The 25,287-nt window shown below is 35.0% G+C and overlaps 1 protein-coding gene across 2 annotated transcripts; it reads left to right on the forward strand.

Annotated features, from left to right (window-relative positions):
• Positions 1–4,575: 4,575 nt before the first annotated feature.
• LOC125664035 (cell death abnormality protein 1-like) lies at positions 4,576–23,549 on the forward strand. Of its 2 annotated transcripts, none has more exons than XM_048896531.2 (7): positions 4,576–4,786; positions 17,013–17,077; positions 18,537–18,683; positions 18,770–18,916; positions 20,036–20,165; positions 20,257–20,357; positions 21,297–23,549. In XM_048896531.2, exons 1-7 carry the CDS (start codon positions 4,710–4,712, stop codon positions 21,758–21,760), a joined length of 1,131 nt encoding a protein of 376 aa, XP_048752488.1. In that variant the 5' UTR covers positions 4,576–4,709; the 3' UTR covers positions 21,761–23,549. The 2 variants fall into 2 exon arrangements, with proteins under 2 accessions (XP_048752488.1, XP_048752489.1); XM_048896532.2 differs by lacking the exon at positions 4,576–4,786 and adding an exon at positions 16,278–16,409.
• The last annotated feature ends 1,738 nt before the right edge of the window (positions 23,550–25,287 follow it).

Genomic DNA, 25,287 nt, shown 5'->3' on the forward strand with positions numbered 1-25,287 from the left:
TTTTACAGGCTGCTTTAAATAACTGATGGCGAATTTTAAGTTACCGGTACGTGTTTCGCTAGCGTCTTTCCGCTTTCCGATTTTGTTGCTTTGCAGCCCTCACTCAGATCGTCCGAATACCATTTTGTGTTTGGTCTGATGATGATAGTTCTAGTAGCAAGTGGAACATGCATGTCCAAAAATTCAGCTAGACCTTGATTTAACAAGGTCGTTCACCGTCACTGAGGCACCTGGTTGCGTGTTAACAGATACACACAGCAATGTCGAGTCAATGTAGCAATGTGAATGTACATATACCTAAAATGTCAATTTCAAAAGATTCCAATGATAAATGAGCAAGTAAAGCAGCAATGTATAGGTTACTCAAACAATGTAAAGTTAGTAAAAATAGTACTTCAAAAATATGTTATTATCTTCAATGTAACAGAGAGAACCCAAAATAATCGTATCAGTCACGTGACAATATATCAAGTTTGCTTCGACGCAGATGAACGTTCTCAAATCATTGAAATATGAAATAGTTAACAAAACAGAGGTAAACCTTGATGGATTTACTTCGAAAATGGTTGTAAATGGAAATGGGAATGTCATAAACATTCCTAGGATTGTTAATAATTGACCAGTAGTGTTGAGCAACATCAAAGTTTAGTGTATTTTTCGCACACAATGCTAAATTACAACACCAGAAAAATTTGTACCTATTCGCAACATGGTTCACAGAGATAAATCTTTTTTTCCTGGTTTCACCAAGAAATATCAGTAAATAATCCTCATCTTTGACTTTATATTTGGAAATGATTCGGTCTACTCCTGATTTTTGTATACCAACTGAATATCTTTAATTTCATGGCAATTATCAGTCAAGGTTGGAATAGGTAATATACATACATACATACATATATATATATATATATATATTAGAACTATTAGAAATGATAGGTCAATACAATTCACGTTGAAAATAGATATGAAACACTTCAAAATGACAATAAAGTATGTGTATCTCGTGAATCATGTTGGATGTTTGCAATGTTTTATTAGATCTGAAATTAGACCTGGAGAATGCTGTCTGAATTTTCATAAAGCAGACGATGGAGCATGTCAAGGTATTAATACGCACACATTAATTACTGTGTATCATTAAGATCAATGAATTCATTATCAGGTTCAGTACTGATCTCATCAGTCAAAGTACCTGAATATAATATCATTTCAATATTTCTCTCAGCGTTTCTTTATGACAAGTGTCTCTCTTTCATTTTCAACAGCATGCCCACCGGGAAGGATTGGAATTAACTGTGGTTTCGAGTGTCCATCTGGCTACTGTGGACTGTTTTGTGTTGAGAAATGTAACTGTTCAGATGATAACTGCGATTCCGTAGAAGGCTGTAGACATAATTCAAATGTTTCATCAGGTTTGAACTGAAAAAATATTGATGAAGTATCTGAGCTCATTGGTGAGAAATTGATCTAACGAATTACTGCTAAATTTTGGGATGGAATTTAATGAATCTTATTTTGATTTTTTGGTTAGTGTTTTACAATATATATTTTTATTTTCTGTTTCGATTAGCTTTCATTATGAATTCTGCAACTTGTATCCTTAGGTATAATGGCATCATTCCTGTTCATTCTCATCCCATATGAAACCATGGGTCCTTTATGATTTTAAACAAAACTGTTCTTGCGTATTTGAATGTTCTGTATTCGAAGAGAAAAGTTGCAAATGATGGCTGCAATGTTTGTTTGGATTTTAAAAAAATATTTTGAAATAAATTTTTATAAATGGCATATGTTTTCTAAGAGTGTTCACATTCAGTTCAACATTTAAGGTAAGGTTTGCAACAATAGGGAGATAACTTTGATATACTCCAGAGCACTTCGCGCCTTGTGACGTCACATTGAAAAAATGCATCACGACATAGTTGTATCATGTGAAAATGTCATAATAATTACTTGTTGTCAAGCGGCGTTTGTGTAAATCTCCATAACAAAATAATGATAATGTTTCTCAAATGATCATTTATAAATTATCTTCTTTGATATTATAAAAGTCTACAACTTTATATATATATAATATGCGCTACGGTAATTTTCATTTTATGTTGTGATTTTGAAATCCCCCCTAATGGACATTAGCATTTGGAATATATGGAGAGTCAGATGTTTGTAAACAACGGCACGACTCTGGCAAAAGATGAGGATTGGTACCGGTTGCTGATATTTTGTGTGAAACCATGAGATGATCACATGTAATCTATGTGAAACTTGCTAGGGAAAGTAGGATTTATTTTTATCCTGTTATAATCGATCATTGTTTCTGAATAGTATCCTCAAATCTGACAAGATTCGACATTAACGATGCTAGGAATTTTATGACTTTGAAATGTAGAAAACGCGACTAAGATGATCACGTAAGAATAAAAGAGGGGTCTTCTCTAGTAGGCCTATGCAAGGTGAAGATAACGAACAGTGATCAATCTCATAACTCCTATAAACAATACAAAATAGATAGTTGGGCAAACAAGGACCCTTGGACCTATCGGAGGTAGGATCAGGTGACTAGGAGGAATAAGCATCCCCTATTGACCGGTCACACCCGCCGTGAGCCCTATATCCTGATCAGGTAAACGGAGTTATTCGCAGTCAAAATCAATGTGTCAAGAACGGCTTAACAATCGGTATGAAACATGTCAGACAGCATTTGACCCAATGCGAGGTTGTACTGACGAACTAGATCGTTACAACGACCATAGAATTTGCGAAATGCTGACTTCAATCGAAACTGTTGAAACCCCTGTATAATCAACTTGTTTGTCAGTAGCTTACCTCGATTTAAAAACTGACTATACGCAGAACAAGCTCTTGCATATATATATATATATATATATATATATATATATATATATATAGCAGACTAAATTTCTAATGACGTTAGCACTTTATTTTATTATTTTGATTCATGAAAGACGAAGACAACAAAGAGTGATCAATATCATAACTCTCACAAGCAATACAAAATATAAAAACCCGGACACCTGGACACACCAGCAGTGGATCAGATGCCCAGGAGGAGCTACGTCCACCGTGAGCCTCATTAAAGAACATATATCCCCCGACAAGTGTGATTCATTTGGATTTTCCTAGAAATGGAATATTCGCAGATTTTCATTTTAACAATTTTGCTAACCTACCATGAAAAATATTATAAACAAGGAAATAGTTCTTTTCTATTCTAAGCAATATATAACTATTTTTCTATGATATTTGATTTAAAGATATTTGTATAGGATGGAATTAGAATCGGTATTTTCTTTTCAGCATATATATGAAAGGTGAAGAAAACGAACAGTGATCAATGTCATAAACTCTGTAATGAATACAATATTAAAAGTTAGACAAACACGGATCTTTGGATATATCAGAGGTTGGATCATATGCCCAGGAGGAGTAAGAGGCCCCTAGAACGGCCTAAAATAGATATGGAGGACGCCCGACAGCATTTGACCCAATGATAGGTTGTGTTGACAAACTAAATCGTTATAACGGCCGTCGAATTTGCGGAATGTTGACTTCAAACGAGACTGTTGAAACCCCTGTAACATCAATTTGTTTCTCAGTAACCTGTCTTGATTTAAAAAAAACTAATACGCAGATCAAGTCTTTGCTTATGCAATCAGTTAGGCGATATAGATTCCATGCGGGTGATGATGGCATATTGCTACATAGCTATGGGAAGTTCACGATGGAGAATTCATCCAATTTATCATACAATTGAAGTGTTAATTTACCGTTGATATCTATTTTCAATAAACTTTTCGAAGAACAAAACACATGTGGAGGACTCTGTGGTGTCTTTATTTCGAGTTTACTGGGATATATCGAATCGACATATGAATGAAAATGATTATTGTTGATAGCAAATAAGTCGTCAATATATGCAAATGTCGAGTTAAAGGTAACACCAATATAGCTTTTGTTCTCATATACAAGCATTTGTGATTAAGTGTTTTTTGTTGATCAAATGGCTTAGGTGTATTTATTTGAGTATGTCTATCAATTCTATAAAAACTTAATGAGTATTCATAATCACGGTACTATACGTAATGACACTTACATGTGATCGAACAAGGAGAGAATGTACAGTTTTTATAAGGAGTAGAAAACCAAAATTCAATTACATGAGAAATTTGAATGATAGGCTAATTTCTCATCACAGATGAGTCCATATTTATATAAGAATTGCATAGAATGTGTGATATAAAATGGGATATTTTGTTTTTGTTAACGTTAGTAGTTTTGTCAGTTCCCTGATGAAAAGTTTTATTGTACACTAAATGCTCATTCTACATTGTTTTTATAAGAAAGGAGGAGGGCGAAAGAGAAAGACACAGTTTAGTTGTCATTTTTTACAATTATTTCCTGATTTTCCTTGAAAGCTGGGAACATCTATCTCTATAATTATGAGCGCCCAATTTGCTTTAGTTTCCCGGAAACGGCTGAGTATGATGACGTGTCTGCCTTTATACTTTTGAAAAGAACTTCCTTATAAATAAAGTTATTATCTCAGGAACCGTGACGTGTCTGCCTCTATACTTTTCAAAAGAACTTTCTTATTGATATAGTTATTTTCTCAGGAACATTGACTGTTAGTCTCAAAGAAAGAGTATTTACGAAATCGGTGCTGGCCGTATTCTGTGCACTGAATCATGTATATGCGTCTTCTGAACTGCATCTTCTTCAGTTTGGCGTTAACGTTTATCCAATGTGAGAATACAACATGCAGGTTTGTCATTTGTTGCCAAATCGTGTTCTTATATCCTGGCTCTGTGTCCATCAATTGAAAATTTACGTTAGTCAAATTTTCACAATGAGATCTATTCCATGAGCAATTGGAAATTTATATGTTTATAAAATTCATGTTGAGAATAGATTTTAAACGTGATATATAATATCATCAAAATGTCTGTATCTATTGATTTATTTTTGTATTGTATATGCGCTGCGGTGATTTTCATTTTATGTTGTGACTTTGAAATCGCTCCTAATGGGCATTGGCATTTGAAGCGAGTGGTTAGTTTTTTTTATCTGTGTCAGAGTTAGACCCCTTTCTATATTTATGGTATCACAGAGTTCGGGCCCAAAACGGGCTTAGCCCCTGTGATATGACCCAATGATAGGTTGTATTGGCAAAGTAGATCATTTTAACATTCATAAAATTTGCAAAATACCGACTTTAAACGATACTTTTATAAGAGTTTATACGAACTAATGGATTGAAACTGGTCGTTATCTTCAACTTTTGATTTAAATGGATTTGTATATTTCTATCAAGAACGATCAAGAACGATTTCAACAGTTTTATTTTCAGAAATGTATCTATTCGTATGCATGATATATAGAAACAACAACCTATGATAACGGAGGTATCGAAACAAGACAGAATGTTAAGGTATCGGAAGAAAAATCGGTATGGAAGGACGTAACACATATCTTAATTGGATCCATTTGTACAGTCGTGGTATTAGTGGGACGACTATGGGTCCACTTTTTTGGCACGCTGTTTTTGGCTATATTTAGCTCTAATACTTCAGAGTTATTTCGGATTTCAAACATTTCGGTTGAGCATCACTGAAGAGACATTATTTGTCGAAATGCGCATCTGGTGCATCAAAATTGGTACCGTATAAGTTTTACACTATGACCCCTGGGTCGAGGCCTCTGCTGGTGGACTGTTAATCCCCGAGGGTCTCTACAGCCCAGTAGCTAAGTACTTCGTTACTAGCTTGAAAATACGGATGTATATTTAATTGCTGTTATACAATTTAGAAAATCATTTCAAAATTAAAGATTATCTCCCTCATGCATAGCTCTTATTCTTGGACGAATTTGGCTCCACTTTTTTGGCACGCTGTTTTTGGCTATATTTAGCTCTAATACTTCAGAGTTATTTCGGATTTCAAACATTTCAGTTGAGTATCACTGAAGAGACATTATTTGTCGAAATGCGCATCTGGTGCATCAAAATTGGTACCGTATAAGTTTTACATTATGACCCCTGGGTCGAGGCCTTATAATTTATTGACTTATGACTTTGTTGATACGAATCGCACCAGAATAATGAACTTGAATATGACAAGTGATATAAGTTTATATTATTGGAGTGAATATAACGAACAGTGATTAATCTCATAACTCCTACAAAGAATATAAAATTAAGAGTTGGCAAGGAGAAGTAAGAATCCCTTGTCGACCGGTCACACCCACGGCGATGCCTACACCTTGATCAGATAAAGAAGTAATCCATAGGCAAATCAGTGTGTAAAGAACGGCCTAACAATCGGTGTGAAACAAGTCAGACAGTATTTAACCCTATGATAGGCTGTATTGACAAACTAGATCACTATAACGACCATAGAATTATCAAAATGTTGACTTTAAAAGAGATTGTTCAACCCCATGTAATATCAACGTGTTTGTCATTAACCTGGTTTGATTAAAAACGTGATCACAGGCAGAACAAGGTATTACATATCGAATCAATTGAGAAACATAAACATCATATGCAGGTGAGAATGGGATATTGCTAATAAATGTGGGAAGTTGACGATGGAGAAGTTGTGAGGTAATCCGTTTGTGAGAATGGTGAATTGTTAGCTTGCCAGTAACATGTATGTGCAGTAAAATATCTAAACACGAAGCGGATGTTGTAGACTTCGTGTTGTATTTCATGTCGACTTCACTGGTATATTTCGAATCGACCTTTGTGAGTGCGAGAGAAGTGTACAAGTTGGTGTTTGAGAATACTCACACATAAATAAAGCATAGTAAGAAAAATAAAGTAATATTGTTGTCATCCCATCATTCCGAAAGCAAATATAACGATGATATGCAGATTACGATTAGTCGCCTTGTGTTTCAGATGAATGAATTCTAAATTTTAGACTTCAAAACCGAAGTAGGTACATCACAAACAATGTATGTAATTTGGTAGCAGTATGAAGAAAACGTCTGGCTTTAAATTTGGATATCTTTATTTAAGATAAAATTAACAGTGGTCATTCATATAATTCCTATAAAGAATGCTAGTCTTATTATTAATAAAATGATAATGAAATACGGTGCAAATTTTAAGCAAACTTAGTATAAAGTCTACTTAGTTTGCTTAAAATTTGCACCGTAGTAAACTAGCATAAAGTTTACGTGTTTACTTTATCAATATCACTTAAATCAATGCACCAATTAATTCGTAATCGTGAATATAGCTATTACGGTTAATAACTGATAAAAATTAATTCAATCTCTAGTTTCACTAGCAACATGAACAACATGAAATTGAAAAAAAAAATGAAATCAAATGAAAATATTTTCAATAAGTTAACACGTCCACAACACGTAACATACACGGGACACAGAAGAGAAAACATACACATACACATATCTGGGGCATCCAGGGTTCGTGTTTTTCTCACTTTCAATTCTGTATTCTTTATATGATATTGGTCACTATTTCTCATCTTCACTTTTTCATTTCTCCTTCAAACCTGACCTAGATGTCTCGAAAAAACTTAGGTCAAATCTTGGACTTCAGTCTGAAATTATATTCATATTTTGACTTCTCAATTTAAGGAAAATTGGAACTAAAGTTGTAGAATTTTTCAGGACTACTGTTCGATATCTTCACTTTTTCATGCACAATATCTTACCTAAAATGGGATATAAAGGTCATACTCGGGTTGATTAAAGGTACGAAAACTATCAAGTCCATATGAAAGGTGAAGATCTTTATGTTTGTCAATGATTGCTCTCCCGTATGTATTTTATTTTAAAATAAACCATACATTCTTATACAAGATAACGAAAATTGATCAATATCATAAATCCTATAAAGAATACAAAATTAAGAGTGGGTCAAATACGGACCCTTGGATATACCAAACATGATGGCAGGTGCCTACGATATCTTACTGTGACCTTTAACTCCACATTTAGATATATCAACGACGATCTATTAACAACTTTAATTTTCATTCATATGTCCATTCGATACATCCCAGTGAACAGAAAAGACACCACAGACTCTTCCATATCTGATTCACATTTAAATAATTCATCGAACGCAGATGTTAACGGCAAACGGGATGAGTTCAGTTTCTCCATTCTCATCTCATATCTATGGAGCGATATTCCATCATCACCTGTAAATGGTGTTTATTTATTTTAATATATCATATACGTAACAGCATGTTCTGTAAATGATAAATGAGACAAATAAGTTTGATGGTTCAGTGGATTGAACAATTTTGTTTGACGTTTCAGAAACTTTATAGTCGTTATAATGATATAATTTGCAAATACTTCCAGTCGTTAGGTCGAATAGTGTCTGGCGTGTTTCATACCATTTGTTAGACCGTTCTTCACATACTCATTCTGAGTAAAGATTACGTCGTTCAACCGATGAAGAAAGAGACACCCGACGGATGTGAACGGTCAACAGTGGATGCTTACTACTCCTGGGCACTTGACCCCACGTGTTGTGTTTCCTGTTTGCCCTTGGTTATATTTTTGTATTCTTGATATTGCGCACTGTTCGTTATCATCACTTTTTCATTGACGTGAATAACAGGGATATTTCTCGTATCAACTTATGCGTTCTGATTGCTTTCATGTGTGATAGTAGCCTTAAATAAACTTTTCTGACTTTTAGAGACAAGCACATTAGTTCGCGAAACCATTCTGCTTCTTGACCTCCAGATTGAAATGGTGTATTCCTGGCGATGTAAGGAAATTGCTACAAGTGTTGCCTCAAAATGATAGTCATGAATAGTAGGAATTAATTTGTATGGAATTGTATTTCTTTCGCGAAATGAAGCTCTCCAATCAAATTATACTGATTGACGGAATGGCGTTCTAAAACCAATTTATTGCTCAGTTGCAATAAATCATCCGAATGATTGGTTATTACACATCTGTATATTATATATCATTGATTGTATGTTGTTTAACGTCTCTCTCGAGAAGTTTTCATTGATATGGAGACGTCACCAATACCAATGAAGGGCTTCAAATTTAGGCCTATGCTCGGCGCTTACGGCCATGGAGGAGTGAAGATTCTTTAGCGTGAAAGGTAAAGGTAACGAACAATGATGAATCTAATAACTCCTATAAGCAATGCAAACACGGACCCCGGGATATACCAGAGGTAGGATCAGGTGCTTAGGAGGGTTAAGCATCCCCTGTCGATCGGCCACGCCCACCATGATCCCTATATCTTGATCAGGTAAACGGAGTTATCCTTAGTCAAAATCAGTGTACCAAGAAGGGCCTGACAATCGGTATGAAACACACCTACAGTAATACGGGATATCTGTTTTAAGGCCCGTGACATTCACACCTGATGCTGTGCATTTGGCGATGAAATTGTCACTACATGTTTTAACGACGTAGGTATGTCACGGTTGGGATTCGAACCCCGACATTCTGCACACTGGGCGAACGCTCTACCTCTAGACCATCGCGGCGGTTTGCATCTTCCATAATGATGACATCTCTCTGTTGCAGCGACAACTAACACACAATAGTAAAAAAGAAATTTCCAAATGTCAATCTGCACACATGTTTTCATTGTTATTCTTGATGTTACAGAGATTTTGAAAGTTGCCAACTTTATGAACCTAATAATGATCTAATTTGCAACTGCGAGCTGTCATTGGGTTGATTGTCATGATGGCATAGTATGGCGTGTTTAATACCAATTGTTAGACAGTTCCTTTCACACTGAGGTTGACTACGGATTACTCAATTTGCCTGATCAAGACAAAGGGTTCACGGTGGTGTGACCAGTGAAAAGGGGATGCTTACTCCTCCTAGGCACATGATCCCATATTCAATATTTCCGGCAATCCGTGTTTGTTCTGCTCTTAATTTTGTATTCTTTATGGGATTTACGAGATTCGTGACAACATGCCAACGCCTGCCATGACACAGGATTTCGTCATATCCGAACAAAAACAAGTGGTTCAAACTTCTAAATGCCGAACGCTTTGCGAATGAGAAATCACTACCTATGGTTATGTCTTATGTTTGACGAGATGATGGCACGATTTATTGATTGATTGAATGCATGCAAGTTGAAGATAACGAACAGTGATCAATCTCATAATTCCTATAAGCAATACAAAATAGATAGTTGGGCAAACACGGACCCCTGGACATGCAAGAGGTGGGATCAGGTGCCTAGGAGGAGTAAGCATCCCCTGTTGAACGGTCACACCCGCCGTGAGCCCTATATCCTGATCGAGTAAACGGAGTTATCCGCAGTCAAAATCAGTGTGCCAAGAACGGCTTAACAATCGGTATGAAACATGTCAGACAGCATTTGACCCACTGATACATTGTGTAGGTTGTATTGACGAACTGGATCGTTATAACGACCATATAATTTGCGAAATGCTGACTTCAATCGAAACTATTGGAACCCCTGTACCATCAACTTGTTTGTCAGTAGCTTACTTCGATTTAAAAATTGACTATACGCAGAACAAGCTCTTGCATATCGAATCAGTTGAATTTGTTTAACGTCCCTCTCGAGAATATTTCACTTATATTGAGACGTCACCACTGGCGATAAAGGACTGCAAAATTTAGGCCTTTGATCAGCGCTTATGGCCATGGAGCAGAGAGGGATCTTCATCGTGCCACACCTGCTGTGACACGGGACCTCGGTTTTTGCGGTCTCATCCAAAAGACCGCCACATTTAGTCGCCTCTTACGACAAGCAAGGGGTACTGATGACCTATTCTAACCCGGATCCCACGGGATTCATGGCACGAGCAGAGCTCGACTTCACTATATCCCGGTCATAAAGCAAATGCTCTACCACTGCGATACCACGGTCCGTTGTTTACAGGATTAAGATTTGACAGTATAAAAATTCTTTAGGTGTTTTCATCATCATGCAAGATGAAGATAACGAACAGTGATCAATCTCATAACTCCTACAAGCAATACAAAATAGATAGTTGGGCAAACACGGACCCCTGGACACACCAGAGGTGGGATCAGGTGCCTAGGAGGAGTAAGCATCCCTGTTGATCTGATCATCTGTGAAATTCACAAGTCACTCACCTAGAATTGATATGGTATGTTGGGAGGTCGTGTTTGCCCTACTCTAAATCTAGCATTCTTTATAGGAATTATATGAATGACCACTGTTAATTATCTTCATCTTTGCATTTTTAATTTACTATTACTGAGCTAAGCAGCTGGGTATAATATTAAAGGAATATTTAATATATTGTGGCAAAGTTGTATTCATTGATAGCAATAATTAACGTTAGATCATAAAATGCATTGACTGCCTTACTAGTATTGTTCACTAGGGATCCAACATATCAGAGTTCAATATAGTACACCATATCAGCAACAACACACATGCCAATATTTCCTGTCGTGATAAATGCTGTTTTTTAATTAGTTAGAGGGACTGATTGTGGTCCTGACGAAATAGTGGGATTGATTTCCATTTCCTTTGATGAAAATAATGTTGGCCAGTCTGTATCTCACTGGGTTAGTATAAGCAATTTAGCATAATGAAAGGTGAATATAACGAATAGTGATGAATCTCATAACTCCTATAAGCAATCCAAAAATAGAGATTTGGCAAGCATTTCAGGACAGCTCAGACAATTCAGAGGTTCTCATTATAGAATTATCTCGACAACGAAAACATTTGATACATTTTGTAAAGTATTTGCGTGAAAACTGTGAACTGAAACATTTAACATTTTATCTTCCTAAATTTCTTTACTGTCTTTCTTGAAAGTTGTAATTTGATAGTGTACCTGTCTGTAACAGATGAAGTAAACGTGCTGTGTTTTTCATGATATATGTCGCATTTCAATTCTGCGTTTGGAAAGAAGTTAGTGAATGTTCTTCATCAAGCGGTTGGCATTAACGGAGACTGTTTCCGATGACCTTACAAGTTGAGGTGCGTTTTCACATCAGGTGTTGAAACCACAAAGAACACTCATTTCTACAGTATTCGACGCCATACAAAAACCAACAGTTGTGGGTCTATAGCTAAATTTGTGACACCCCTGACCTATTTCAAGCAATAGTACCCCTCGTACATTGGGATTTAAAGCTAACAAAACAAACGACAGACAATATCCTATTTTATGTACTCACCTTCACCGATATCATTTTGATTCTCCTGAAGGTTGAAACAGGATTTCTCAGTGTTGCCATCGTATAGAAAATAGATTGCTTAATTTAGCTTAATCTTTTGAAATTTGAAAAATAAATTGAAATTGATGAAAAGTGAAGATGGCGTGATCAAACACGGACCTCTGGATATAAGCAATACAAAATAGAGAGTTGGGCAAACACGGACTCCTGAACACACCATGGGTGGGATCAGATGCCTAGGAGGAGTAAACATCCCCTGTCTACCAGTCAGAATTGCCGTGAGCCCTATATCTTGATCAGGTTAACGGAGTAATCCGTAGTAAAAATCAGTGTACCAAGGACGGCCTTATGAAAAAGATACAGATATTTGTTGCTAAAGAATGAATTAAAACAAAAAGGTTGATACAAATCTCTGTAGCATTCAGCAAAGTAGACACCAACAGAAATATAAATTAATGTAGTTAAAATGTCTGATGATTTTATCTTGAAATAATCCCGAGGGTATTCGGGTTAGAATATGTCCTTAGTACCCTTGTCGTAAGAGGCAACTAAATGGGACGGTCCTTCGGATGAGACCGCAAAAACCGAGGTCCCGTGTCACAGTAAGTGTGTCACGCTAAAGATCCCTGCCTACTCAGACCATAAGCATTGAGCATAGGCCTAAATTTTGCAACCCTTCACTGGCAATGGTGACGTCTCCATATGAGTAAAGCATTATCGAGTTAGACGTTAAACAATATACAATAAATTAATCATCCTGCAATACCATTTGCATATTTTGTAAATACCTAACGATATCCGAGTACGAAATATAAATATTTTCTGAGTGATTTCAGCACTTGTAACCATACATACACTTGTGCGACTAATTCTTGCCCCAGGCACTAAGAATTAGTAATGAATGTCATAAAACTGGTACAATTATGTTGAGGTAAATACAAATGTTCATCACATATCCCCTTTTAGCTCGAGGTACCCCTTTGTTTAGGTAATTGCATCACTGAATACACACTTTTGAAAGGTGAAGAAAACCGTGATCAATCTCATAACTCCTATCAGAAAATACAAAATAACGAGTTAGGAAACACGGATCCCTAGAAATACCGGAGGTGGGAATATATGCTTGGGAGGAGTAAACATCCCCTGTCGACCGGTCACACCCGCCATAAGTCCTGTGTCTTGTTTATAATGCAAATATATTACAAACATTATTTCTCTTCATTTCCTTTATATATAAGAGAGCTATACAAGTAATAACACTATTCATTTGAAATCATTCGAACGATTATGATATTGCTGATCAGTGACTTTAATCATGTCAATCCCTGAAGAGTCATTATAGATATACTTGGAGCATCATTTTCAAACCAATGCATTGAAAAACGAAAGTAAAAGACGTATAAGTATTATCCAAATAGTAATAAGCGCACAATGCTGAATATAAATGTGAATTTTAGGTAATGCTCAGAGCAATTCATTATGAAACAATTAAGTTTTATGCTCTCCATTTTTACAATACACAAAAACCTTTTTAAGAAACCGATTTTCTTAACCCCGCAGATTTGTTATTTTTCTAACAGTGATTGGCCACAGAATTCATATTCTTGATTGAAAATGGTCGTTTATTAATGACGATTGTAGATGTTTAGACTTATTAATAACCCCTATAGTAGGAGGATCCTTGAGTATTAAAACTACAAATTGTGGTGTGGAGGAAAATCATATTTGAGTAAAGAGCATGTGTATACGATGAAGGGCAAATTTACATTCTGTTTTCAGTATATAGATTGTGTCTATTATCATATGATATGAACATTATTGATAGGAATACAGATGAGAATGATTTTGTTAAATAATTAATACTGATTGAAATCGATACAAACTATATGTCTAGCGCATTAAATTTAACATCGATCTTTTCAAAGTAAAGTTTTAGATGACTTCCACGAAATAATACAAGTAAGATTGCTTTGACAGTGAATATGCTGGTTTATAGCCTAAAAGAAAGAAAATAAATAAATTAAATGAATAAAAGTTGTAAAACGTAGAGTGATGCTTCAATTTGTTTTAGAGTGCTGTACAAATTCGATTTCTTTTTCGAGAATGGAAGCTATCTTTTTTACTTATCACTTGAATTAATGAAGATGTATGTAAAACTCAAAGAGGATGAGTGTTTATTTCGTGATCTTCTTTAAAGTATGAACATGTTGCACACGCGGGTATTCCCTCAATTAATGCCAATATTGACACACGGTCAGGTAAGGCATTTACAAACACAGTACAGGAATAGGGTAAGAATCAGAGAGAGAGAGAGAGAGAGAGAGAGAGAGAGAGAGAGAGAGAGAGAGAGAGAGAAGGTGCAGAGAACATGAGAGAGTATCCTACTTATCTTGGTTTGCTAAAATGTTTTACAATTTACAAAAATAGCAGTTGTTTTCAATTACTACTCAATACATTACTTAAAACTAATTTCAGAATAATTTCCATCAACTTGTTTAATTTGTTGTGATTGGGTGACATGGAATATCTCTACAAAGTATTCAAAATTGATCCCAGAATATTTTCCTTAAACTAGTGTTTGTGACTGAGTAGCATTAAGTGGTCGTTAAGTCTCTTTTAATGTTTTTTTGTTCGGTAAAAGGATTTCATCATTCAAACCAAACTCAACGATATTCTAATAGGAAGTTTGGAAACCTCAAATCGGTCGCTATGAGATCCTCCATTAGGAAAATAAAATGTTGGTTTTGGGGTTATTACTTTTAACCCTGTAAATTCGTGATCCTTGATCTCATGAATTTATTTTATTATTTTAGACAAGCTACTGACAAACAAGGCTGTTAAGCATAGGCAGTGTTTGAATCAAGAATAGTTAATCGAATTTAAAACATTCAACACAACATGCATTCAAACTTGCGCTGGAATAATGACAACCAAACACCGTGTGTCTGGAAATTTACTTCATGTTATATCTGTAAAACTATATTGAAATTTGGTGTCCATTTATGATGTATGTGAGAAGACAATTTGGCACATTTTTCAAAATTCTTCAGTAAAAATTCCACCATTTTCAGCGCTCTAAATTTACCCGATATACCACATATATATTTTGTTCAGTTGTCCGCGTTTGCTCTGTTCTCCACTTTGTATAATTCTTATAGCATTTATGAGATTGATCACTTTTCGTTATCTTCACATGTTTCACTACGGGTAAAATTGAATGTGACTATGGCTACACTCTTGCTAGAGGTTCAATGAGAATTACTAGAAACGACAGAAATAGAGGATACAGAAATAAATCTTACTATGAGATATTCATTCGCGTGTGTCATTATTTTTAGTTCAATGCTGGGAAAATTAGGCATGATAAAAGATAAACACCACTGTATACTTTGGACAGAATATTAAATTCTTACATGCATCAATGCTAAGAACATGTCAGAAGCGAATTTGAAGATAAATAAATAAATAATATATATATATATATATATATTCTCATTCAGTACAGCAGTGTATCATTCTTGTTGACAATGTAGATTATTGATAATTGTCGTTTCTTCGTGGTGTGTGATATTTGTTTATGTGAGATATGTCTCTTGATAAAGACGCGGATTGCATCGAAAATTTTAGTTTTAAATAACCAAGACGTTTAGTAAAGCTTTAGTGCTTTCATTTCAAATTATCAGAAGCTTCTGAAGATTTGAAATTAAAGCGGTAAATCTTTACTAAACGTCTTCGTATATCTTTAAATAAATAAATAAATAAATATATATATATATACATACATACATACATACATACATATATATATATATATATATACATATATATATATGAAATGTTCATTCTATTGCGTTTTATCAGAAAGGCGGAGGGAGAAAGAAAACGATATACGGATTAGTTATGCTTACATAATTATTCCCAGAGTTTTGTTGAAAAAACCCAGCTGTCTATTATTATGAACGGCTAACTCTTCCCAATTTCCCGGAAACGTCTGAGTATAATGATGTCTCTGCTTTTTTTTTGTTTTACAACTTCCTTAAAATATACTAATATACTTATTTATTCTGGAATATTAATTATTCTTTAAATAAAGGTGGATTATTCAGGAAATCGATTTGCTGGTTGTTTTGTGACCACAAAATCATAATTATGAGAATTCTTTATTGTGTCGTCTTCAGTGTAACATTAACATGTATCCACAGTGATAATACAACATGCAGGTTTGTCTACTTGTATGCCAAATCGTTTTCTGTTGTTTTGGATCTGTGCTCATCAAGGAAAAATTGATTTCAGTCAAATTTTCAGACTGTCTAGTCCTTGAGCTTTTTGGCATTGATAAGTTGATAAAATTCATTTTAATTGTACATTTTAAACATGGTGTATATACATGTATATATAGTGTAAATAAAATGCTTGTATTTTGATATGCTCTCATACTTCTATCTTCTTTCTCTCATTTCCGTGAGCTATGGTAAATCAATGAAATTCAATTAAGGATTATCTCCCTCGTGCATAGCTCCTATCCTTGGACGAATTTGGCTCCACTTTTTTGGCACGCTGTTTTTGGCTATATTTAGCTCTAAAACTTCATAGTTATTTCGGATTTCAAACATTTCGGTTGAGCATCACTGAAGAGACATTATTTGTCGAAATGCGCATCTGGTGCATCAAAATTGGTACCGTATAAGTTTTACATGCAGAAAATATATTTGACAAACTCAGTTCACAATGGCAATAAAATGCATGTATTTGTATTAAATGAGTCATGTTGATTGTATTGTCTGTATTCGTTTTACAATTTTAGCTTTTCAATGTTTTGTCAGATCTAACAGTAGACCGGGAGAATGTTGTCTGAATTTTCATAAAAGAGACGATGGATCATGTGAAGGTATTGACACACACTAATTAATGTGTATCATTAAAGTAAGATCAATTAATTCAGCAAATATTTCTCTTTGATCTTCGCAAAAAACATATCGACATATATAAGCATACCAGTAACTCTTTCATGAAAGACCGATCAATCTCATACTTCCTATAAGCAATACAAAATAAACAGTTGTGCAAACAAGGGCCTCTGGATATATGAGAAATGGGATCAGGTGCCTAGGAGGAGTAATCATCTCCTGTCTACCGGTCACACCCGCCGTGAGCCCTATATACTGGTTAGGTGAACGGGGTTTTTGTAGTCAAAATCACTTACCAAGAACGGCCTAACAATCGGTGTGAAACAAGTAAGACAGCATGTGCCCTAATGATAGGCTGTATTGGCAATCTGAATCGTTATAGCAACCATAGAATTTGCAAAATGCTGACTTTAAACGAGACTGTTTTAACCTTTGCACCATCAACTTGTTTGTCAGAAGGCTGATTCAGTTTAAAAACCGATCATGAACAGAACAAGGTCTTGCGTAAAGAATTAGTTAAGAGATATGAACACCATATGGATGTGATAATAGACATTGCTATATAAATATGGGGAGTTGACGATAATGAAGCTGAAATTATCTCTTTTACCAGAAAGTTGAGTTGTTAGTTAATATCTATTTTCAATAAAATAATTCATACAAGTTATGACAACTGCCTTACTTTCATTTTCGTTTTAAATAGGATGTCCACGGGGAATGCATTTACCTGCTCAAGATATAGGGCTCACGGCGGTTGTGACAGGTCGACAGGGGATGCTTACCCCTCCTAGGTACCTGATCCCACTTCTGGTGTGTCCAGGAGTCCGCGTTTGCCCAGCTCTCTATTTTGTATTGCTTGTAGAAGGTGTGGGATTGATCACTGTTCGTTACGTTCACGTTTCATGAAGTGAACTGTAGATCATCGTGTCCACTTGTCCACTTTGGACTGGGTTTTTTTTTGAGAAATGTAACTCTTCAGATGATAACTGCTCATCCATAGAGGGCTGTAGAGATTATTCAGGTTTGCCATCAAAGTTCCATAAGATTAATTTCAAAAGTACACGTACATCAGAAAAATATGTTTAGTCATACATATGATTTGGAGAGGGAAATTAATTACTATGTGTATTATTAAATGAAGATCAATCAATTCAATATCAAATTCAATATTGATATCGGCAAATATTGGTTGATATTTACCAGATTAAAAACCCATTCTCAATATCTCCTTCAATTTACGATGAATCCCATTTTTACCTTCATTTTCAATAGCATGTCCACCGGGAACACATAGAATGAACTGTAGGTTCATGTATCATTGAGATCAATCAATTCAAATTCCATATTGATCTCAGTAATCAGTTTTGTTGATGTGGAACAGAATAGAAACTCTTTAACAATATTATTTTCAACTGCATCACTTATTTTCATTTTCAATAGAATGCCCACTGGGAACGCATGGAGTGAACTGTAGTTCAGAGTGTCCCCCTGGCTACTATGGACTGTTTTGTCTTGAGAAATGTAACTGTTCAAAAGATAAATGCAACTCCGTAGAAGGCTGTAGGGATTATTCTTATGTTGCATCAGGTTTGTAGCATTCTCTCAATCACAAAACGTATTTTTTGGGGGAAATCTGCATATTGCTAAATGTTAAGCATATTTATGTATTGTAGATCAACCTTCTTCTACTTTGGGAACAAATTGTTCTGTGGAATTTGAGGAAAAACCTTGTCAGGCGGGGTGCAAATGTTTAAGCGGGAACTGTGAGTTACGAGTATTACAAGGTTGCCAAGAGATTACCACAGCAAAGCATCTCATTGGTAATTGAGAATTTGAATTAATAAGCAACATCTCATTTTTGTTTAGGATGAATCAAATCAATCCTATTTAGATTTTGTGGTTATGCATGTTTCTATTTTTTTTTATTCCAATTAGTTTTCCTTATGAATTCTATGATTCGTATTTCTAACTCTACTAGAAGCATTTCTCTTCATTCACATCCCATAGGAAACGGTCGGTCCTTTAAAATATTCTGTGAAATTTTTCGTATGTATCTACATATATTCTATTCCAAGAGCAAAGTTGCAAATGTAGTTTTGCTGCAATGTTTGATTTAGGATTTTTAAAAAGATTTTTTATTTACAAATAATCACAAATGGTGAATGTCTTCGAAGTGTGTTCATGTTCAGTTTAACATTCCATGGCAAATGTCTAATTATACGAAAAGTCCGCGTTTCGGATGTCCTAGATTGAAATCCAAAAAGAAAATATTTAGATCATGTGACCATAATACTAGTCCACAAGTACCGTCACCACTGACTAGGGCATTATGGAAACTGCATAATTTAATGACATACAGGTAAATCACACAAGGGAGATCACTCGATTAATGATATGAGGCAAGTTTTAATTATTTAATCATCCAAAATTCATATATTTCGAAGTGTTATATATTCGTTAGCAGGAATGAAGTAATAAGTACGATACGTCATCGGTGATTCGATTTTTTTTCAACGCAGAAGTTTACATACTTAAGGGGAAGTCATTAAGACGAATTGTTGGTGAGGAAAACACGATGATTCCGCAGTAACGTTATTTTTTCCAGAATATTTTTTAAATGCCTCCCCACTCACTTAATTTTGTATTTGGTTGTTTGTATTTCTTCACACGCTGATTTAGACTAAATTGCTCCGATTATCTGTTACCTGCGTGTGTGACTGTTCCACAGGGAATGATTATTTCTGATAGGTACACAATCCATCCTCTGGTATGTCGAGAAGTCCTTGGTTTTCTTACTTTTGATCCTTTTTTAAAAACAATTTTTAAGAGTTATATGATTGTCACTGTTCGTCATCTTCAACTGATTTGTATACTTCTATAAAAAATGATTCAACAGTTTTATTTTCAGAAATGTATTTATTCGTATGCATACTATGTAGGAGGTACCGGAACAAGACACAATGTTAACGAATCGGGGGGGAAATCGGTATGGAAGGATGTAACACATATCTTAATTGGGTCCATATGTACGATCGCAGTATTGGTGGGACTATTTTGTCTCAAATCTAGGTAATTTATATTTTTAAAAGTTACTTTCTGTCTGCAAATATCAGTATTACGAGGAAACATTTGTAAAACTATAGACATATTTCTGTTGTAGATTAAAAAGGGCTGGAAATAAAAGGGATACGGGAAATACTGACCTGCCAGGTGAGCGCAAATATCAAAGATGTGGAAGATTATTAAAAGAATATATTTCTAGTATGTTTGTATTTTGACGTTTTATCTATTAACAATAATCATTTTCTTCCATGTGTGGATTCGATGTATCCCTGTGAACTCGAAATAATATACATCACAGAGTTCTCCATATTTGCTTTTATAATTTAAGCTTCTCCATCGTTAACTTCCCATATGTATGTAGCAATATTCAATTTTCACCTGCATATGGTGTTTATGTCTCTCAACTAATTTGACACGAAAGAGCTTGTTCTGTGTAACAGTTTATAAATCGAAACAGGCTGCTAACAAAGAAGTAGATGGTGCATGGGTTTCAATAGTGACGTCTCGTTTAAATTTAGCATTTCACAAATTCTATGGTCGTTATAGCAATCTAAGTCGCCCATACAACCTGCCACAGGGTCAAATGCTGTCTGAAGTGTTTCCTACCAATTGTTGGTCCGTTCTTGGCACAATGTTTTTGACTACGGATTACTTCGTTTACCTGATAAAGATATAGGGCTCACGGCGAGTGTGACCGGTCAATAGCGGAATCCTTACTGCTCCTATGCACCTGAGTCCGTGTTCGTTATCTTCCACTGTCATCATGGAGGCATACATTAATGAAATCATGGAATAATTTTAGACTCAGCCTCATGATTTCATCGCTTTGATAAACCAGACAATACAGACAACCTATTCATTTATTCTGTTAGTAATTTGTGTTGTTTAAAGGATCTCAAATTGAAAAGAAATGCGATACACTGAAACAGTACATGGTTAAATGTAAATATTGAAATATAAACACAAATACAATATGCCAATACTATAAAACATATTTCTTGTCATATTCAAGTTAAAGAGAGGAAAAAATAGGATGTATTATCATCATGTCCTGGCGTGATTCGTATTAACAAAATCATATTTCAAGAAATTATAAATACATTTCACGGATTTAATTCCTTAATGATTCCATTATAGAGGCTGTGATTCAGCATAGAGAACCAATGATTGGAAATGCTTATATTCAAAGAACAGAAACAGTCGACGAAGAAAGTCAGTATGCTGATTTGAGGTCTTCAAGAATGATTGAATTCCACGCCGAAGTAAGTGTTTCAGAAGATAGATTTTTACCACATTCCGATGAACCAAGAAATGGGCAAGGAAATGTTTCCATGCCCCAATTGCACGATGAAACTGAAGAATGGACAGTTAACAGAAATAAAGAGGAAAACGAGTATGGACATTTTTCAGAGAGTTGTCAGTACAGCGTTTTGTCCTTACGGAGGAACATGGAACCTCATTATCCTACTGACAGTAATAACTGTTCAAAGGAAAACACGCTCAGCCATGAATTAGAGAACCCTGTTGATCCATATTATTCCATTTCCATACGTCCTTGTCACTCTGACGGTAGCCTGAAAGAAAATGATTCAGACTCTTAACAAGTATTACCACCCAAAGTTGATTAATGCTGGATTGTAATGTTGAAATGTATATACACGCATACATTATATATATATATATATATATATATATATATATATATATATAGGTAGGGATCGGAACTGGGTATCCAAATAAAGTGAAATTTTCTGTGCTTTATATGAAATATTTCTTCACTTAGGACAGTTATGTTCATTTAAAAGTTCATTGCTATTTCCGTGCTTTATATAAATTATTCGAATGCAATGTGTATCATGTATGATCCTCTTAACCCTTTAACTACCAGAAATTTTCGAGTTTTCCTTCAAAGCTGATACAAACATTTCAAATTGGAATTAAAGCATTTTCTAGTCATATTTTCGTAATATAACCTATGCATATTCTGAAAGGAAAAATCTTGGAGATTTTAATTATGCACAAAAATGTGGTGTAACGGTTGCCATGACAACAAAAATACCCCACAAATCCCAAAAATGTGTTGTTTTTTCACCATTTTCGTCACCTACAACACACAAATTGAATGTTTATCAGCCATCATTTAAATAAATTTTAGGAATGGTTGTATTCAGATACATGTATCACATGCATTCATAAAATTTAGTGTCATTTATTGTAAATATAATCATACATGTACATTAACATTGAAGTACAAGATGCGCATAAGTTACAGTAGACTTATAGTACCTGTAATTATTGTAAAATGTTCCTGAAAACTTGAAGACAAATTTTAATGAAAATTAAAACTCTCTCTACGCATATTTTTAGAATATAATTCATACAAATTTCAAAATGAAAAAAAAAAAAGAAAGTTTCCAATTATGCAGTGTAAGGAATTTTTACAGTTACCATGGCAACTAAATGAGTTCATGAATCACAAAAATATGTTGTTGGATTTTTTTCCGGTACATTTTCGTTGTTGATTTTTCATCCCTTCCTTCACATGAAAATACAAATTGATCAGTTAACTGCTACACTAAGTTTTGAATTATGTAGTATGACCTGATGTTATGGTTGCCATGTCAACACAATAACCCATAAATCGCTAAAATGAGTTTTTCATCCTTTTTTCCCCTTGAAATAGAAAAATTGTTGAATAAACTATCACAATATTTACGTCATGTACGTAATGATATCATGAAAACTAACAGTACAAGTTCAAATATACATGCAAGGTTTATAAACCTACAATACATACAAACCATATGCCTATAGAAATTAAAATACATTTACTCTCCAAATTCTAATATAATATTGTTCAGTAGATCATGAATGCGTCAACAGCTTAGTTCGTTTATAATACAATAAGCTAAATATATGGACATTGCATCCGCGCTAGTCACGCTTACTAAGTCCGGGAGTACCGTACGTATGTACATTAGGCGTGGTTTGCGACAGTGAACGTTATATAACTGTATCCCATTTCCATTTTCAATGACCGTGTAGCGTGTGACAGCGTGGCAAGAATTCCATCGTCATCGAAAGCAAGTTTTATAGACTTGCCTAGATGGTCGAGCGGTCTAGTGCGCTGGTTACGTGCTGCTAGGAGATTTGGTTCCGCAGGTGCGGAACTGGGTATTCAAATAAAGTGAAATTTTCTGTGCTTTATATATATATAATAATACATACCCATTTCCATATCACACCCTGTATCAGCCCGAGATACCAATATCAGCCAGAGGGCCGAAGGCTGATATTGGTCGAGGGCTGATACAGGGTGTGGTATGGAATTGAGTATGTTTTATTATGTTTATTACAAAATATATCAACTTGAACAAATAAAACGTAATCAACATTGACAAGAACTCATATGACTTATATCTTTGTTATAATATTGATGTTCAGATTTTTGTCCGAAAGATAACGATTTACACTCCCTTGAATTTACTTCAGTGTATCAGGTTCATATTCGTCCCCATTTGATTTCTTCACATTCATAAAATATCTCGCAAGATGCACAACTACATGTACTTCCCCGACCGGGATTTCCTCTGGTTTTCTCAATTCGTTACTCTTCCTTAGGTAAGTAGTGAATGTCCTTAAATCCGAATCAGTTTTCCTACTTGTGTTTGCATTTTTTAGTTCGATCTTATCAAAGTCAAAAGTACATTTATCCTCAGTATTATCATGGTCATTATGTGTGTCGGTCCCTATGTCAGTAGCCGCTGGCACAATTTTAAGGACTTAGGTCTGTGGGTTGCACCGATTCTAAATCCATCATAGAACAGCAAGAATTTTCAACAACATCCGTATAGTATGTTTAGAATCAAAGTCTACTTTCATGATTACGTAAGATTTGATCTAATCGAACTGTCGTCGATGCAATGAACCGTGAACATTAAAATCGAATACAGTCTAAGACCATGAGTTGATTTAAGAAGCATTGCTATGCAAGGTGAAGATAACGAACAGTGATCAATCTTATAACTCCTATAAGCAATACAAAATAGATAGTTAGGCAAAAACGTACCTTTTGACAAACCAAAGGTGGGATCAGGTGCCTAGGAGGAGTAAGCATCCCCTGTTGACCGGTCACACCCGCAGTGAGCCCTATATCTTGATCAGATAAACGGAGTTAGCCGCAGTCAACATCAGCGTGTCAAGAACATCTTAACAATCGGCATGAAACACGTCAGACAGCGTTTGACCCAATGTGAGGTTGTATTGACGAACTAGATCGTTATAGCGACCATAAAATTTGCGAAATGTTGACTTCAAACGAGACTGTTGAAATCCCTGTACCATCAACTTGTTTCTCAGTACCTTACCTCGATTTAAAAAACTGACTATACGCAGAACAGCTGAATCAGCTGAAATATATAAACACCATATGCAGGTGATAATGGAATATTGTTTCATAAATATGGGAAGTTGACGATGGAGAAGCTGAATTCATCGCGTTTGTCATACAGTTGAGTTGTCAGTTTGCCGTTAATGTCTACTTTCAATAAAATATCTAAGTATGAAGCAAAAGTGGACGACTCTGTAGTGTCCGTTATTTCGAGCTCACATGGATATATGAAATCGACATTTGAATGAAAGCTATCATTGTTAATAGAAAAAAAACGTCATCTATATATCTAAATGTCGAATTGAAAGCCATAGCGAGAGATTTTTTCTTCTCGCGTAGAAGGTTTTGAAAAAATTCTGCTTCATATGAATATAAAAACAGGTCATCTAACAAAGGACCACAATTCGTGGCCATGGGAATTCCAACAGACTGTTGAAAGACCTGATTACCAAAGACCACGAAGATATTGTCAATGAGGAACTCTAGCATGTTTTTTATTTCAACTTCAAAGTACTTGTGCGTGGAATCAGAGTTGTGTTTAACAAAGTATGTTTTTGAATGACTGATCACTAGATATGAATATTTCCGTTTCCCGTTTTTGTTGAAGAAGCAACTGTCTATGATGTCAAAAAGTCTAGTCTTTAATTTATGGTGAGGAATGGTCGTGTATAGTGTTGAAAAGTCATAGGTTTTAATGTTATTGATTTGGGAAAAATTCCTCGATTTCAAGTTTACTAA

Source organism: Ostrea edulis, chromosome 1 (assembly GCF_947568905.1).
Source record: "Ostrea edulis chromosome 1, xbOstEdul1.1, whole genome shotgun sequence".
Classification (NCBI taxonomy): domain Eukaryota; kingdom Metazoa; phylum Mollusca; class Bivalvia; order Ostreida; family Ostreidae; genus Ostrea; species Ostrea edulis.